Source organism: Polyodon spathula, chromosome 10 (genome assembly GCF_017654505.1).
Source record: "Polyodon spathula isolate WHYD16114869_AA chromosome 10, ASM1765450v1, whole genome shotgun sequence".
NCBI lineage: Eukaryota > Metazoa > Chordata > Actinopteri > Acipenseriformes > Polyodontidae > Polyodon > Polyodon spathula.
The window spans coordinates 34418527-34438308 of record NC_054543.1 but is presented as its reverse complement, the minus strand read 5'-3'; the positions used below and the strand labels follow the sequence as shown (position 1 = coordinate 34438308).

At 35.7% G+C, this 19782-nt stretch overlaps 1 protein-coding gene across 10 annotated transcripts in view; it reads left to right on the top strand.

The window, feature by feature from the left end:
- LOC121321452 (zinc finger protein 385B-like) overlaps positions 1-4748 on the top strand; it is a 94403-nt gene extending 89655 nt beyond the window's left edge. For 9 of the 10 annotated variants that reach the window (XM_041260405.1, XM_041260404.1, XM_041260412.1 and 6 more), the window contains 4 exons: positions 1376-1696; positions 2316-2497; positions 2773-2874; positions 3354-4748. In XM_041260405.1, coding sequence (XP_041116339.1) covers positions 1376-1696; positions 2316-2497; positions 2773-2874; positions 3354-3566 — 818 coding nt within the window. In that variant the 3' untranslated portion in view covers positions 3567-4748. The remainder of the gene's footprint in view (positions 1-1375; positions 1697-2315; positions 2498-2772; positions 2875-3353) is intronic. The other variant, XM_041260406.1, reaches the window with a different exon arrangement.
- Positions 4749-19782: the final 15034 nt, after the last annotated feature.

Here is a 19782-nt window from a genome sequence, read left to right as displayed (position 1 = left end):
ATCACCTTGTTAGTGTTCATGCTTTACTGTGCATAATTGAAGTGATTTTTTACAATAAGGTTTTTCAGTGTCATAGTTTATAAGATGTTGTGACTCTAGATGTATTGTATTAATATACCATTAGTTTATTAATACAATACATCATTGAATTTCATTTTTATGGTATTTAAGCAGTAATATGATCAGCATGTTATGCCTCGAATAAAGGTGTCTGCCAAATAAATAAATACTACTACTACTACTAATAATAATAATGATGGTTAAAGTCATGTTGCAGCAGATTGAAGTACCAAATAAAAAATGTCCATACAGTTATATTATGATAATTAACTAAATATGCCAACGAAAATACATTTAGCAAATGTATCCAATGGGTTCGTATTTATCCTGAATTAAAGCACCACTTGAATATGATAATAATGCAGAAATGTAGGTTTTATAACCTTAATAAGGAGTGTGCTTCAGTGCAGTCTTACATGCATCAATCATATCTGCATTAATGTCATCTTAGTTTCTATTAGTATTACAGTCAGTTCATTCTTACCACAGTAGACCAATCATTCTTTGTAAAGCCACAGAACGATCTTGTCTTGTACGCAGGGCTTCTGTTTTCAGGTTTTTATTAATTAAATGTTTCGGTGCTTATTTTTTTAGCTATTTTTGAGTTTTATGTACATTTTTGTTTTTGGCGGGGGGGGGGGGGGTGGGCAGTTTTTTATGTACTGAATGAAGTTATTGTTTTTGGTTACTTTCCAAAACGCGTGGGCGTTTTTTTTTTTTTTTTCTGTCAAAATACGTATAGTAACTTGACAGTACTTGCATACTTAAGTTTTACCTTCTTTCCTTAGCTGTCTTCCACAACAAAACCTTTGTGGTCAGGGGCACATTTGTGTGTAGGAATTTTACATTCTGCCACAATTTGCAATTCTGTTTTAAAGCCTCCATTCCTAATTCTAATCTCATCAGGAAGGAGGGGCATTGCCCAGCTGCACTAGGAATTTTTTTTTGTAGTAGTATAAGTAGTTTTTTGTTTTTCATGGGAAAGGGGTGAAGTCAATGTGAATTGAATAACCATTTCCACTGTTTATGGGTGTTTTATTAGCTGTACTCTGGTTTCATATATATATATATATATATATATATATATATATATATATATATATATATATATATATATATATATATCAGATGTTTCAGAACAAATTAGCTTTTTTTTTATTGGTTAAATCCGAAAATCTGCATGACGTACGATAATTCCAATTCCTGGTTTATACTTTACAATCCATGAAATGCTAATGAGCGTCAAAGAGAATTGAGAGTTACCAGAACCTCATTATTTTGTTCTCCTAACCATGGATGTTTTTTTTTTTCTCAGGAAAAAAAGTGAGGCCCAGTAGCACTGCTAAAGCTACCCCTCCTTGCGTTGTTGCCCCACCTCCGATCGCTGCCCCACCTCCGATTGCTGCCCTTCCTTTGGTTGCTGCTCCACTGTTGGTTCACAATCTAATTTCTAAACCTGCCCCCAAAGCATTGACAGTGGCAACTGCTCCTGCTGAGGCAGTACTGACTGTAATGAAGAACGGAGATGGTCCTGCACCTGCAGAGTCTGAAGAGGAGAAAGCAAAGAAGCTCCTTTACTGTTCACTATGTAAAGTAGCTGTCAACTCCCTGTCACAGTTGGAGGCACACAACACAGGTTGGTAGTGCTATGCTACTGGGGAAAAAAGATGTAACCAACCCTCTAGCCCCTACCATTCAGCAGCAGCAAAGTTTCCTCAAGGGTATTGCTTGGAAACAGCTGGGGCTAGCAAATTGTAGTTGGTTTGACACCATCCAATGTACTACTTGACATGGTATATGACTGATATGGGGTGTACTGGTTTATTTTTACCTTAATAAAATATGCACTTATGAGATCTTTTTTAGCTAAAAATATACATTTATGTAGTGACATAGCAGATAGGATAAACAACTAGAATGTAGTATACTGTAGTGTACCATTCTGTAGTATGTACATTTTACTCTTTGTTGTTAATCAAGCAATGTGTCCAGGCTTCCCAATGGTCTGTTAAAAATAGGATAAAATACAAGTTTACACACCTAGTGGGCAGTGAGTGTGAAAGTAGACAATTACAGAGTAAGCTTTATGAGCTTCATTTTAAGTTGTGTAAGATTCTCATCAGCTTGTATCCTGCATACCAATACCAACAGCTGCATTTCAGCAAACAGTTGAGTTGTGTCTTATCAAGCTATGGAAATATAGAGTATAAATGATAGTGCATCTAAAAGTAACTGCGTGTTTGTTTCAAATACAGGTTCAAAGCACAAAACAATGCTGGAAGCTCGAAATGGAGCTGGTCCTATCAAGGCATACCCCAGACCTGCATCCAAACTCAAGGTGCAGGCAAGCATTGTTAAAGGGTCAGGCCTGCAGAACAAGACTTTCCATTGTGAAATCTGTGATGTTCATGTCAATTCTGAAATCCAGCTGAAACAGGTACAATTACGTTTATCCATTCATAATGGTCTTATCATGTATTACTGTTTCTGCGCACATAGATTTGGCATGGTTAGGTCGCCAGCATTTTTTTACCTAGATCATTCTCCTTACCCACCTAGTGGCTATTTTTGTACTTGCCTCATTTCAGACATTCAACCTTGCTTGGATAAATATATGATGAACTTGTATAGAGTATAAGGTACGATTAAATGTCAGAAATGCAGAATATGCTCAGTGAGTTTTTTTTTTAAACTCCTTTTTCTTCATTACAGCACATTTCCAGTAGGAGACACAAGGACAGAGTAGCTGGCAAACCCATGAAACCCAAATACAGTCCCTATAATAAACAACAACGCAGCTCAAATGTTTTGGCAGTAAGTTTTCTTACATTTCTTTGTAAAAAAAAAAAAAAAAATTGACATCCTAATGGGAAAAATAAGGTAATTTCACCCTTTTTAAAATTCCACATTTTACTTCATCCCAAATTCACAGCTGCTTGGACTTATGCCCCAATAAGAAAAATGACTTGCTTTTTAGAGAAATAAATAGATGGCAGGTGGCTTTTGGCTTCCCGTCCCCTGTTTTGTCCCCCATTAATTCTCTGTATTCATATTATAATTGTATTTTTGCCAATCACACTTTTAAACCATAATTAAGGCAAGGACAGATTATACTGAAATACTCAAACTGTGCTGGTAATTGCTTTGTTCAGCTTTTATTTTGACAGTAATAGCACATACCAGATAAGCTGGCTTTTCTATTGTTAGCCTAAAAGATAAAACCTGCTCATGATATTTTGAACAGTATTGTGCTTTTTGTTCTTTATTACTAGTGTTTTCTTTTTCAATCCCAGGCCAAACTTGCATTCCAAAAGGACCTAGTCAAGCCACTGGCCCCTACATTTCTTTCACCTTCATTTTCACCTGCAGCCGTATCGCCTCTCTCTCTTCACCCCCGGCCCAATAGCGCACTCTTTCAGACTTCCGCATTACCAGCATCTTTCTTCAGGGCAGCACCTGGGCCAATCCGTCCAACAGCAGGATCAATCCTCTTTGCACCATATTGATTCTTTGACAGGACATGACAATGAAAGGCCAGTAGCAAAGGGGAAGTAAAGCTTGCACACGCTTAAGCGATCCTTGCTTTTGGTCTAACGGAGTTGTGAAGTGTACACAACTGAGCAGTGTATTTCTACATGAATGGATACTTGGATTTACAAGCTTCGAACAAAGGCTGTATTTTTTTATTGTTTACTCTTAACATCTGCATCTAAAGAGGTATCTGCACTTACTAAATAAGTTTTTAAAGGATGTCTGTCAAAAAGAATCGAATCGAAATATGAAGAGCATTGAACTGCTTCCTGGCTGACTTGAATATACCATGGTCTTCCTTATCAGTAAAACAGGCATCTCCAGCCACAGAAGTATACCAATGTGTGGATCACATCTCAGTAACGGACAGTATATGATTTTAATTATGTCTTGATGTTGTCAGGGATTGTGTAATGCTGTTTTAGGCCTCAGTACTGTTGTATTGTGTAGTAAATTAGATGTATCATGTCTAATTTAAAGCTTAAACCTTTTTATGCTCATCTAACAGCTGCCTACTTTTGTGTTCATACATTTTTATGCTTCCTTGGTCTTTGTACATGTTACTTTAAAAAATAAATAAATAAATAACCTAGATAGCCATAAAATGAATTTCACAATCGGTATATTTTGATTGTAAGCTTTTTTTTGTTGTTGTTGTTATAAGTTATTTGGTAGCTTCCTCACTGGGTTTGTTGCTGAACGTTGTTATGCATTTTTCAAAGGAAAAAAAAACTGTGCTTGGAAAATTTTATATACCATTGATCTTGCCAGTTATTTGGCAGGCAAATCACGGACCTTTCATTGTTATATAGTTTTAAAAGAATCCTTCGTTTGTAATGGTGCTGCATTACTCTGTGGCCCTTTGATGCAATAATGTACAGAACATTCGATATTTATATTTAAAATTGTGTCTTTAATGTTTACCTAACATGTTGCAATGCCACGTGTCTCAGAGGGATAGTGGATATGTAGTGAACAGAAATTATTTGTATTTTTAGAATCTAAAGAAAGCAAACTGCACCACAACAATAAAAATCAATAGAGTATATGTTTGTTAGATTCTGTGGAGTAATGTTTTGTGTGTAGTAATTATGTAAGACATAAAAGTCTGTGTACATTTGACATGTACCCTTTTCAATAAAAAAAGTTAAAATGCACTATATTGATATTATGTACTACTCTTTCCAGTGAAACGTGAAAGAAGACCATTTGTCTCGACAGTGATAATCACTGACCAGATCTGTCCATAATATATCTAAAGTTGCAGGACCCAAATTAAGTTAGTTTGAGTTTAATGCACCTGTTAAAGCAGCCACACCAGTTTAAGAAAAACTAGAATGTCTGTTTGTTACCATAATTTCCTGGTACAAGAGTCTATAATTGTACATTTAAGCTATAAGGTTACAGTTAATGTCTTTACCACTGATTTACAAATAGCAAGGGTTCTGCTTGTACTTGTGTTTCAAACCATAAACAATTAGGTAAAATCAATGTTAGCATAAATTGTAATAAAAAAAAAAATATTTGAGGGAGGGCTCATTTTTCTTTTATATAATTACCTTCTGCAATCTTCCTAAGACTTACCTTTCCTGGATGTTCCCACAGTCCCTGAAATATGTATGCGTGATTAGATTTGCATCCACATGCTTCAATTTCATGTAAATGCAAGAGGCAGTGCTGTCTGATGCAGTTCTGTTACAGTTGTGATCCCTGCAGGTGAGCTGATGTGAGATGTTAACTACTTGTGCAAGCAAGAAGACTCTCACTTGGGAGCTGCATGTTCCTAATAGTGCCAATCGACACCCTGCCTACATGTTGTTATATAAAGGTACTCTAAAACACTGAAGTGGTGTTAACAAGATGTTAAACTTAACTGATTACATCAGATTGAGTTAGGGAAGCTTGTTGAGATATTTTGACTGTCTTAAAAGGTGTCCTACAAAAAAAGAAAATAAATACCATTGATATGAGAAAAAGTGGAAATTTAACATAAAAGTACAACCTGTTCATTAACGCCTTGGCGATGGAGCACCTTTAAGATACTGGAATGGTAATTGAAATGTGACTCAAGGTTTGATGTAGTGGAATGATCCCTTCTTCAGAATGTCCTTGACAAATTGAAGTAAGTAAAGTGAGGTTGCTTTTTGCTGACAGTTTCTTGATTTCAGACCTCCAGTGATGCAGTCTTTCTGGGACCATTCCTTCAGTTTGCTTGTAGTTTTCCTTGAAAGTTGCTTTGATGTATTTCCTTTCTACTTAAAAAAATATTTTGTATGCTTATCCTGATATGATTTTTTCATTTTATTTTTTGTGAGGTGTCAGATAGATTGTTCATTGTACTAGGTGAGGAAGATTAACTCCACAATGAGAAGGTAACCTTTTACTGTGGCAACAACTTCATTACAGAACTAGATTTTGTCTCCAAAATATTGTAAACATGTTGTGTACATGTACAATTAGAGGCCGAAGTTATATGTATTCTACTTAATTGGAACTGATACATGTCTGTCAAAAGGAAAATTCTCAAATTTTGAATGTCATTGTTCACATGCAGAGAATTAAAAAAAATAAATACATCTTCAGAAATCCAGTTCAGGAATGTATTCTTTCTTGAACTGTCATGACTTAATGACAGAACAGTTGTAGAACCCTTTAATTTGTCTTAGTCTTTTCACATCCAAGGATTCTGTAAAATTTTACCACACGGACTAAATTAAGTAGAATAGTAAGTGGTGATACTGAAATAAATAGTGCTTCAGAGCACCACATTTTATTTGCATGAAAATAGCTATTTAATGATAGAACATGGATTTGAAATAAACTGTTATAAAAGGTAAACAAAAATCTGCATGAAATATTGCATCTATGGCTGTGTTTTGCGTAACAGGCACAGGTGTTAACAGTTAGGTTAAACCACCACAGTCAACATAAACCAGTGCAATCTGAGATTTTAGTAGAGTAAGTCGGGGGTACCCATTCAAGCAAGCACAATAGCAGATGAGAACCTCATGGGGCACTCCAACATACACACACACACACACACACACACATATATATATATATATATATATATATATACTGACACACACACACACATACACACTGTTTTTTCCATCCAGCTGAAAAAGGACTTGTAGTCTGAAATGTACTGATATAATTGATTTCATAATAACTAATCAAGTATACCTTTTTCTTTTTGAAGTTGCTTCTTTTGGTACACTATATACTTCTCACAACATGTCTGTTTTCTGGATACAACTTTTGCACACAGCTTGTAAATACCTGCTCTGTCAAAGGGGATTAGTGTTAAAAAAAAGGGGGGGGGGGGTGGTTTAATAAAACACTTGTTTCCCTTTGTTGTTTTTCTGAGCTCTAAGCAGCTCTATATAAAAGCAGATATCAAATAAGGTGTAACAAAGAGGAAAAAGATAGACACGGCAGAGTGCGACAACAATAGCCAATAGCCAAAAGAATAGAGATTTTGCAGAAAACTGAAGATACAAGATTAATGAAATAGAAAATGTAAAAATGTATCCATAAAAATACTTCCATAGATTGCTTCTAAATGCATGGGGCAGTCAAAATATTTTAAGACGACTTTAGAAATTAACTTATTTTTTGGTTTGACAAACCAGTACACCACAATATAATTAATTGTTAATAGCTGTTTTTCTTTTGTTCTAAGGGAATTTGAATGCAGCATCTTAGTGACAGTGGATGTTAATAATGTTTATTGTTGTTCTTGCTTTACTCCATTATAAACCCTGCAACAGATAAGTCCTTTCTGCTAAATTGCCTGTCCTGGATTCACAGCACATTGTACCTCTGCCTGTGTGTGCATATGTTTGCTGTGAAGACCTGAAAAACCAAGGTGCAGTGTGACTTAAACTACATCTGTATAAAACAAGGTTCTGGTGAACTCTCTCCAAGGACACCCTACCCTGGAAAACAATGATTACACAATATCATAAACCGAATAACAAAATTAGGTCACCCAGGTATTAATAATGTTATCTGTATACTAAGTACAAAGGCTACTAAGCATTATGGTGTTCACTTTTGATCCTGTAATCGCTATTTGATATTTGATCAGTTAATGAATGCAGCAGACATGAGTACATACCAGAGATATGGGTATTAGTAATGGTTGTAAATGCCCGTGATGAACAGAAGGGTGTGATCTCTTGAATTTATATTTACAGTGTATAACCATCCAACTACAGAATGCTATTTATAAAGGACTTGAGCTGCATACTGCACTTACTGAGAAATGGAAGCCAAGAAATCTGGGGTATGTACAAGCTTCGACTCCTGCATGGGGAATATAGTAAAATATCGTTCAGGGTGGACGTGTTAAATATGTTGCTATATATGTTATGGATTACTTACTGCGATTGTTGTTTAATCTCATCGGAACACATATTGAGTAACCTAACATTGCTAAAATCCATCTTCTAATATTCTACTCAGTATCTACAACTGAAGACAAAGACTGAGTCAAATGATTTGTCAAAGTCCTGGATCCAGCCTATGACAGATGAAAACAGGCCCCTGCCACCCTAATTAATATGCACTGGTGAAGTCAGAGGTTGTCCCCATTCTAGACCTCCATCTTTGAGTTTCTCAATAAACCCATGGATCCCTCACCACTCATAGTACATTTTACTGTAAAGCTGGGAAGCAACTTTTTGTTCCAGATTGCAGTCTGACACCCTGGCCTTCTCTACTGGCAAGACTCCTGATGTTGTTTAATTGGAAGCAAGCTACCCTGCCTCATTTATACATTGGATAAAATATTTTATGCATTTTCTTAAGATGGAGAAAATTAATACACTGCGTGGGTCTCTAAAACGTTTTATTATATCTGTTAATGGATTGAAACTTATATCCACTGTTCAACTTTCCTGGTGATTTGCATGTGAGTCTTCTCTCTTTTCATTTATTTCTCTTTTGTATTGTTACTAGTTTATTTATTAGACATCTATTTCATTTCATTTAATTTTACATGTGTATTACTTTTTGTATTGTATTGTGCAATTGTATATTTTTTTTTAAATCAATAAAACGTGTGCGCGTCAAAGAAGCAAAACATCAGATAATATTACTTTTGCTCATAGACATTGATGAAGGAATGTCTATAGGCCTTAAATGGATTGAGGGATGTAAGTATTGTCCATTTTAATCCAGTCTTTAGCTCCTCAGAAATTATAGATAGGGGCATTGTCCTCTTGGTTGTAGTAGAACAAGGACTGAAAAAAGCAAAGGCAATGTCCCTGTTGAAACACAACTATCAGATCTTGACTGCTTTCAGTGGTGGCACTTGATTGTCCACATGAATCCGCTTCTTGCAATCACTGAACAGTTTCACTGTGCCACGATCAGTGAGACTGTACACCAGAGCTGTTGTTCACCGTGTGTCTGAGGTCAACTAGTATTGATTTAGAGAACAAGAACTCCATTTACAGTTGTAGTCAAAAATTTCCCAATATTTCTCGAAAACAAATAATTATAGGAAAAATCTTTTGTAGCAAAAGTTTTACTTTTGTCGATGAGGAAAAAAAGTTAAAAGAAATAGATATTTACAATTATTTATTTCAGCATTTTTTAAAAAAAAACTCCAAAAATGCTAATTCACTGACAAGGAAAATTAAATTAATAGCTACTTGAGGCACCTTTCACAATAATAACCTCTTTTAAAGGACTAGGATATTTGTCAATGAGCTTTTGGCATGATTCTTCAAGTTCAAGTTCATTCAAATTCCGAGGACTCCTCTTGCACAGCCTTCTTCAAACTCACACCAAAGATTCTCAATCGGGTTTAGAGCGACACTTTGACCGGGCCATTCCAGAACCTTGATTTTTTCTTCTTTAACCATTCTGAAGCAGATTTTGATGCATGCTGTGGATTGTGGTCGTGTTGGAACTTCCAGTTGCTCTTTAAACCAAGTTTTGTAGAGGAGGGTTTCAGATGGTTGGCCAATTATCTTTTGGTATGCTGTGGAATCCATTTTATCATGTTTCTTAACCATTAAAGGAAAAACAGCCCCATAGAAGGATATTACCGCATCCATGCTTGACAGTAGGTATGGTGTTCTTTTCTTTGTACGCCTCACCAGACAATCAGCGTGACCAAGTAGCTCAATTTTTGCTTCATCACGCCACAAAACCTTTGACCAGAACTCATATCCATCTTTCAAATGTCGTTTTTCAAATTTTTAGCGATTGACATTTTCCGAAGAGTGGCTTTTTCCTTGGCCTGCGACCATTGAGACCTTCACCATGCAATACTCGACCTATGATTGAAATGGAAACCCCAGTCCCTCTTGCAGCCAATTCACTGTGAATATCTTTGCCAGTCAATCTCCTATTGTTACTTCTACTTCTTTTTGGTGAAATAACCTTTCTTTCAGACAGAGGGAGTGTTGTAACAGTACCACCAGTCTTGTACTTCTTGATAATAGAAACAGTAGTTGAAATTGGGATAATCAAATGCTTGTACATCTTCTTGTATACTTCTCCAGGTTTATGACAATAAATAATGTTCTGCCTAACGTCTTCAGATAGCTCTTTAATTTTTCCCATATTGACTTATTGGTAATGACAGTAATCATCTTATGCCTGACCCTTTTATACTCTCTAAGAATGTTCACCTACAATCCAACATTTTCTAGACTTTTCTAAGATTAGGCTCTGCATTATCATATTGAAATTTCTAACACCTTGTAGACAATATAGCATCAAGGGAATGAATACTTCAGAATTAGCATTTTTGGAGTTTTGCAAAAAAAAAAAAAAAATTGTTGAAATAAATAATTGTAGGCTACATAAGATGTTCCAAAAAATTCTTTGTTTTCAAAAAATTAAACATTTCCATTGGGGTATGTAAACTTTTGACTGCAGCTGTATTTCACTGGCTGAAGTAACTGTACATTTACCTTAAACATTCCAGCATCCTACAGCTGTTCACAAGTGTGCAAAAGATCTTCCAGCCTTTAAATTGGTGCTGCTCTGCTAGTTACAGTTAGTTTTGTATTAATTTCCAATAATACATACACAGCAAAAGCAGGAAACCAATCATATGGTATGCCAATTTTTTTCTTCGTTATTTGTTTTTTTTTTAAACTTGTATATCATACACTTAATGTCATTATAGATAAGAAGAGAAGAATAGTACACTTGTGAGAATTAAGAACTGCAACTGCAGTTTAACAAAGACTTAAAGATTAACAATGGGGGGGGGGGGGACAGGACATGACACACTTTTACACACCAGTAAATTCTGAATGAACTTTTTAAAACTTAATTTAAACTTGATATTTTAAATTGGATATCACTTAGGAGACAATGTCATATGATACCAGTTATCTGCTACCCATGTTGTTGTTTGTCAGTTTCTGTGTATTTCATTTCCAGTACAATATTTATGCTCAGTACCGGTACTGTACAGCATGCCCTTTCTATTTCAATTACAATGTTAATAATTCATAACAGCAGTACTTTCATTTTGTCAAATGGTAACTGTGCTTACATGTTTAAAAACAGAACCATTTATCTAATTTATTGGCATGGTTAGATGTGGTTTTGTGACATTTAACACAAATATTTCATTGTCAACAGCAGGGCAGCCTTCTGATTCACACAGCACACAGTCAGTCGCTCAATGAATAAAACTGTATGGGTTTTAGCAGATGACTTGGTAAAAGTCAAGCAAAGAAGCAAAAACATCAGCACATTGCTAAAACATACATGCCAATAAATACCTGGAGAAAGGTGTTTATGCTACACTGTCATGTCAGTAAAACAAAACTATAAATATTAAACATTATTTTTATTATTCCAATGCTACATTTTTATAGTGCTTGTATCTTCGTTATCTAGATGTTATTAGGTCTTATTCTTTAAAAATGCAGTAAATTAATGAAATGTGTTATTTTTCATTTGGAATCCACTTTGGAAGTGCCTGGAACAGCACTCGCAGGTTACAGCAGTGTAATAAATGAACATTCTATCACAGACTAGCCAGGCAACCAAATGTGACCCTCCAGACCTCTGAGTATGAGTTGTGTCGGGCTGTAAACCCTGACGTATTTTGTTATACATACTGAGACAATGTATTTACTTTATATTAAAAACAATTAAACCACATGCTAATGGTAATATTTGGTTAAGGAGCTTTTTTTCAATGTGCCCACAACCCCCCCCCCCCCCCCCCAACACAGATTTACCACATGGGCTTTCCTGATTGGCCCATTACTGTAGAGAAGCTGTCACCTCAATATCGGCCCATCTCAGGCCGAAACTCAGAAAGGATAAAGTTTGGACACGTCTGCTCTACAGACATTTTTTAATGGGTTTGGCACAGGGGTATGGGTGCAAAGTCTTCAAATAACCTCTTTGTTTTAAGGATTCCTTACATCAGACAACTAGTGCTTCGAATTTCAACAAGACAATGCTAATGGTTGGCTTCACAGACCCCGATAAGTGATAATCCTGGACTACCTAATGTCAATTTAAGTAACGTAGTCCAAGACTAGTGTTAATCTGGCACTGTGAAACTAGCAATACAAGTTTATGTTCTTTTAAATGATGACAAGTCATACTAGGTTACTTCAGTTATTTAGGCTCAACAGTGACACATCCACCATGACAGTGCTTGTGGAGATATGTTTGTCTCTCCCCCTGCAGATATTGTGCAGGTCTTCTTAATTAAAAGAAGTGGTTTAGCAGATGAGTTAAACTGCGAACTGAAATAGATCTCTTGCTGCTATAGTGTGGATAATACAGTTTTGTGATTTGACACTGACATCTGGTTAAAATCCATTAAGATGGATTACAACATCAGTGTATTCTAAACATCAATAGGCTGCAATAGAATCTTGTTTCCTTTATCAATTGACCATGTCATGTTACCATGCTAATACTATGCATTTACTATGCATTAATATGGTTTATTATGAGTTATCATACTTCTGTCAGCTTTGCCGGGACATCACTATGTTTAATAAATGTTTATAGGCTTTTAAAACACTGCACTTAATCTTTAAAATGGCCTATGCAACTTAAACTGGTTAGATCAATATAATGTTTTCACTTCATTCATAAATCTTGTTCCTCTTGTCATTAAATAATTGCATTTATTTATTTCTGCTTTAGAATATGCAGCCTAATTAATTTTGTTCCTGTTTTATGGATAATTGCATGCCGTAAGTCATAAATGTATAATTTTTTTGTGTCAGAATTTGATAGAACGAGAGACAAGCTTATCCCAGGCCAATATCAAAATGTGTTACCTTTTTAGTTTCTGACAGCATTATTGATACTGTAAATACTCCATCTCACATTAGATGAAAAAAAAAACAGACAAATTAGACTAAAGAATTAAAAATGCTATTCATTCACAACATCTCAAAAGAATAAAAAAGGTGGTACCAATAAGGGGTATACTAAGGATGGCTTTAAAACAAATAGCCTGTAGTCAATATATTTACAAACACAAGTTCCCATTTTTATGTCAAAATCTTCAATATAGTTTAATAGTACATTTATCTCTTTTGGTAATCCAGAATATAAGGACCAGTCCTAACAAAATCATCAAAGCTGACAACTTAACTATTTTCTATACATCTTAGAAATATGTTGTTTTTCTACAAAAGCAAAACCAAGAATAAAAAAAGAGTGAATAATTGTTCTATCCAACATATCCAATACCCATACAATCATCTTACAAATCCCCTTTGAATACTAAGTCTGGATAAAATATGGAATGTGTGTTTTTGTTATCTCTAGGGATGTGCAGCTTTTAAAATATCTACCAAATACACCATCCATCATTTAAAACAGTCTATCACTCATTCTGAGGTAAACAACCAGGAAGACGTTTTTTAGCTGATGCCTAACATGGATGAAGGCATTAGCTAAATGCGTGTCTGACTGTTTTTTTGTTATAGTTTTGTTTATGTGTATTGTCTATTGCTGCAAAACAGCACCCTCTTATGTTAACACTTGTTTTAGTTTTCCTTTTTTGGTCCACATATCAGTGTTATGTTAAGTTTATGTAATTAATATTGTTTCTTGGTTAAAGAAAACTTGTTTTCAGTATATACGACAAGTTCTGTAAGATTACATTGACATTAGTTTGTTGTTAATCATTCCTGTCTATTCCAATTAAAAAATAAATCTAAATTCAAAACACCAGTTTAAAACGAGTCTTGCACGTTTCTGGGTATAATTACCGTTACTATCACAATTGGTTCTGAGATATTCTGACATCTGACTAACGCAGATTAATAATCTTAAAAATGAATCTTCATGTGTGGTGACAAATTAACTTAAGTTATTTAAATACTTTCAATTGATACTGGATCATCAACATCTAATGAATAATAAAATTGCATTTCATCTTATGATTAGAAATCAAAAAGCATATACACGCACATCCCTTACTCGAAAAAGGTTGAAGATGAGAGGTGAAGATCTCTCATAGATGGAAATGTTGATTTGACCTGTTGGCATGGTATTTTGATAAACACAATTATTTATTTTGGAGCTTATTTAGCGTGCAGGTATTTAATTTCCTTATTTTTGTTTTGATGGTTGTGTACTACCCATGTCATTTCACCTGGAGAGTTAAATTGCCCCCACTCCTTCACTGGTTTCTTTCCTTTCAATTACCAATCAGCTGACATCCTTTCAGCCAGTAACATGCTTTGACCCAGAAGCACTGATCAGTTAACATGCTTTGACCCAGCGAGGTGAAATGACCCAGAGAGTGCAAGTGCAAACAAATAACCAGAGAATAAGGCATAGAAACTGAGAATTTCTTTTAACCTAAAGTAGTACCAGAAATCATGTTCTCAAATGAACATACACGTGTGCAATAATGTATTTATTATAAAACTACACATTTGATACCTATGATGCTAATGGAAATTATTTATGGTATTATTTTGTTAGATACAATTCCTTTAATTGGAGAATAAGAACAAAGACAAGTACAAGAAAGAGACGGGGAAGAGAAGAGGAAATTTGATTCTTTCATAGGATAATTTTACCTAACATTTGTGTAGGTTTTAAAACACGTACCACCTACAGTATGGTATATGATAGTTGGTGAACATATAGTATAAGCAGAGGCAACCTACCCTACGTGTCATACCCTAGAAATAGAAACCACAGGCCCGTAGCATATGATCCGTAAAACACGTACAAGTCCAAAATAGTGAATCAGGTTATGTATGCTTAGCCCTGTTATTGAAAGTACAAGAAAGAGACGGGGAAGAGAAGAGGAAATTTGATTCTTTCATAGGATAATTTTACCTAACATTTGTGTAGGTTTTAAAACACGTACCACCTACAGTATGGTATATGATAGTTGGTGAACATATAGTATAAGCAGAGGCAACCTACCCTAGGGAGGTAGAGAAGGAGAATAGGTTGACAAATAAAAACACAGGCGGCAGGTAAGTTTTTATACTTGCTGTATTATTTTGATTTGCTGATTGATTTTTTCCTTTACAGAAATATAACCCACAGTGCAGTGGGATGTCTAAACTAAAGGTGATGTTGGCTTTATGTTAGTGACAAAAAAAAAAACCTGAAAAATAAAAAACTGAAAAAAATAAAAAAAAACTGTAGAAAAATACAGTTATTCCTCATAAAAAAAGAGAAAGTGTCTTTTCCCTTTAAGTGGCATTATAACTCAATGGCTACAACACATCTGAAATTGTGAGACAAGATTAAAGGCTTCTGCTATAGACAAGATTAAGTGGCATTCTAGCTATGCAACATATATGAAATTGTGAGACAAGATTAAAGGCTTCTAGCTATGCAAATATATGTGTCAAAAATACATACTTCTGCTACTGGCCTTATTCACAAAACTGTAACTTATAAGTTATTTAAAAAAAAAAAAATGAAATCATTTTTTTTTTTTTTATGTAGAAAGTTGTTACAGATTTATAAACTATATTTAAAACACTTTAAAAGCTTTGTTAGTGGCCCAATAGTTACAAAGGAAGATACTGACAACATGCCCCACATGTCATCCAGTTCCTATCCAGTTTTAAATAACTTTAGCATAACTGAGGCAGAAGTGTTAAAGGGACTAGGAGCTCTTAAAATAAACAAATCCCCTGGGCCAGATGAGATCCTCCCAGTAGTACTCAAAGAAATGAAAGAAGTAATTTACAAACCGCTAACCAAGATCATGCAGCAGTCTCATGACACAGGGGTGGTACCGACAGACTGCAAACGTAATACCGATCCACAAAAAAAAAAAGGGAAACCAAACTGAACCATTATGCAAACGTACTACCGATCCACAAAAAGGGAAACAAAACTGAACCAGGTAACTACAGACCAGTAAGCCTGATTTCTATTATATGCAAACTTATGGAAACTATAATAAGATCCAAAATGGAAAATTACCTATATGGTAACAGGGTCCTGGGAGACAGTCAACATGGTTTTAGGAAAGGGAGATCGTGTCTAACTAACTTGCTTGATTTTTTTGAGGATGCAACATCGATAATGGATAATTGCAAAGCATATGACATGGTTTATTTAGATTTCCAGAAAGCTTTTGACAAAGTCCCGCACAAAAGATTAATTCTCAAACTGAACGCAGTTGGGATTCAAGGAAACACATGTACATGGATTAGGGAGTGGTTAACATGTAGAAAACAGAAAGTACTGATTAGAGGAGAAACCTCAGAATGGAGTGTGGTAACCAGTGGTGTACCACAGGGATCAGTATTAGGTCCTCTGCTATTCCTAATCTACATTAATGATTTAGATTCTGGTATAGTAAGCAAACTTGTTAAATTTGCAGACGACACAAAAGTAGGAGGAGTGGCAAACACTGTTGCAGCAGCAAAGGTCATTCAAAATGATCTAGACAAGATTCAGAACTGGGCAGACACATGGCAAATGACATTTAATAGAGAAAAGTGTAAGGTACTGCACGCAGGAAATAAAAATGTACATTATAAATATCATATGGGAGATACTGAAAATTGGAGAAGGAATCTATGAAAAAGACCTAGGAGTTTTTGTTGACTCAGAAATGTCTTCATCTAGACAATGTGGGGAAGCTATAAAAAAGGCTAACAAGATGCTCGGATACATTGTGAAAAGTGTTGAATTTAAATCAAGGGATGTTAAAACTGTAAAATGCACTAGTAAGACCTCATCTTGAATATTGTGTGCAGTTCTGGTCACCTCGCTATAAAAAAGATATTGCTGCTCTAGAAAGAGTGCAAAGAAGAGCGACCAGAATTATTCCGGGCTTAAAAGGCATGTCATATGCAAACAGGCTAAAAGAATTGAATCTGTTCAGTCTTGAACAAAGAAGACTACGTAGCGACCTAATTCAAGCATTCAAAATTCTAAAAGGTATTGACAGTGTCGACCCAAGGGGACTTTTTCAGCCTGAAAAAAGAAACAAGGACCAGGGGTCACATGGAGATTAGACAAAGGGGCATTCAGAACAGAAAATAGGAGGCACTTTTTTACACAGAGAATTGTGAGGGTCTGGAATCATCTCTCCAGTAATGTTGTTGAAGCTGACATCCTGGGATCCTTCAAGAAGCTGCTTGATGACATTCTGGGATAAATAAGCTACTAACAACCAAACGAGCAAGATGGGCCGAATGGCCTCAACTTTCTTATGTTCTTATGTTCTTAAAACAAACAGATCAAATCTACATATTTTATGTATTTCTATTACTGTTGGGACAATACATGTTTAACCACAATGATTTATCATGGGTTGATGGTCTTAATTAAATAGCACTGTGAATATTGGTTCTAATCTGGTGGTAAAAGCACGCTTAAAGACTTACAAAGGTTAAGGCAGTGTTGTATTACCGAACTCAAAATTAGACACAATAGTGAATGGCACAGTGTTTATTTTAAGTCTAGAGCAAGGTCTTGTTACATGAACGTTTAATACTTACTTTATATAAAATGGCTTTATCCAAATTAGGTAGATGTAAATGATCAGAATGAATCTGGGGGAGGGGGGAATGCATCAGCATGTCCAGTCTTGAAGGAAAAGCCATTGATCCTGATTTCTTTATCCCTGGATGATACCAGCCCCAGGAATGAGAGGGGAGGTCAGTTTCCATTGCCAGCCAGTCCTTATACTCTGTGATTGCTTACAAAGGTGTCCATTACTACCAAGTTGTTTTATGTGATGGGATGACCTGTCCACTAGGAACTGAGGTCACAAGACACAAGATCAGATTTCATCCCAGATAGCCAAAAAACAAGCTTTGTTGCATTTAAAGAAGGGGCCTAGATTTTTGTCAATATGAATTGTACTTTTGGAAATAAAGTTTGTTCCCTGCTGCATTTGTGTGTAAGGTATGACGATAAAGGATTTTTTTTTTTTTTTTTTTTTGCAACGGGAAAAGAGATTTGACAAACAGAGCCACCTAGTGGAAGTGTGAATGTTTACTCCCCTTTAACCTGCTGTACTACAGTGCATTAAAAATATGATATTACAGGCGTCGTTACAGCAATTCCATTCCACACTTCCATTTTGTTCTTTTTTTTTTTAGAGTGCCCAATTGTTTTATGCTCAATTTTCTCCCCAATTTAGAATAGCCAATTATGTTCCCTCATCATACCAATGCCTCACACAGCTCAGGAGAGGTTTAGCAAGGGTCCTCCGATCCCATGACCAAGCCAGCTTCCTCTTTTACGCCCAGGAACTTGAGAGTGGATGTTAGTGAATAACCAGTCCATGGAGGACAACAGCCCTGCAGGTGTCTGCCTGAGCTCAGTAGGTGCCTGGCCAATAGGGCCCGCTATAGCATGATGAAGAAAAACAGCCCTTGCCGGTTTGGACTCCCTAACCTGCGGGACGCCAAAAGCAATGCAACGCTCCCTCCGGAATGCCCCTGCGAAGACTGATCTTCGCATAGCCCTGACTGTATGGCTCAACTTGCACATCACACGGCCAAGCTTTTACCGGGTGAGCCACATCACCACTTCCATTTTATGTCGATTTGTCCTAATGTTAATTCTTTGGGGCAAATTATTCTTCATGGCTTAAGCTTGATTTTTGTGTCAGATATTCCAGCACAGGTGGGAAAACTTAATATCATCGATTTACAACCTAACCATTGGCACGTGATATTAAAGTGAATTGTGTATCATTTTCATTTGTTGATATTAGAACATTGCAGAATGCTTATTGTACTAAACACATTTGTATTGTTGTTATTATTATTAGAAGGTTCCAGAATTGTTATGCAATAGTCCTTGCATTTTATCCAGTTATGGGTATTAGAAGGTTCTGGAAAACTATAAGAACTCTATAAAATATTCCCTTTAGAAATTCCACTCAAGTGTATATAAGCAATGCTGTTCAGTGTTTGGTGGAGTTATGCCAGTAACGGGAGTCTATTAAGAACTGCAGTGTAGAGGAGGGTAGTCTGATAGTCTGTAGTTGCCTTACAGAAAACTTTCAGGTTGCCTATGCTGCAAAGTAGAATGAATGAATTATTGCAGAACATTAGTGTCTAACTGTTTAAGGGGACACCAGCACTGAAGCGCTGTGGTCTGTTCTTAATTCTTAATTAACAGAAATGTACTTTAAAACCACATTGGTGGGGTCCTATTGCTTAGGTATTGGAAAAAATATTTTTATAACTGGAATAAAATTTTCTTTTCTGTCTTTAAGGGGGAGGTTTCCTTCAAGGCTTTTTATGTGTTAAAAATGCCACGTTCCTCAGAGTTCCACTCCACTGCAGTTTGTGGAGATGTACACATGACAGGGGCTGTTTCTTGCACAGAACACACTATACAGCGAACTAAAGACTGGTTGGCATTATGTCCTTTTTCAAACTTCTGAATAGACTTTGCAACTGAAGAAAAGGGCAAACATCACAGTTACATACATCTAATAGCAATTTCTAAAACCATTCTGCTGAGGAGGTATTATCTTGGCAATTAAATTAATATTAACATTTTCACTGGATACTCCTGTTTTAATGAGGTGGAAATAATTTTGGTTCTTCACTTTGTTTGCTGCAGTTCTAAATATGTAAATATTTCAGATACAATTTTATGCTGCATCCTGGTATTTATACAATAACATAGCCTGAAGACACTTCACCATTGGAGTGAGTTTGAACTATAGCACATTTAGTGATAAAGTATCAGGAAGCAGCGTCAACAAAATAA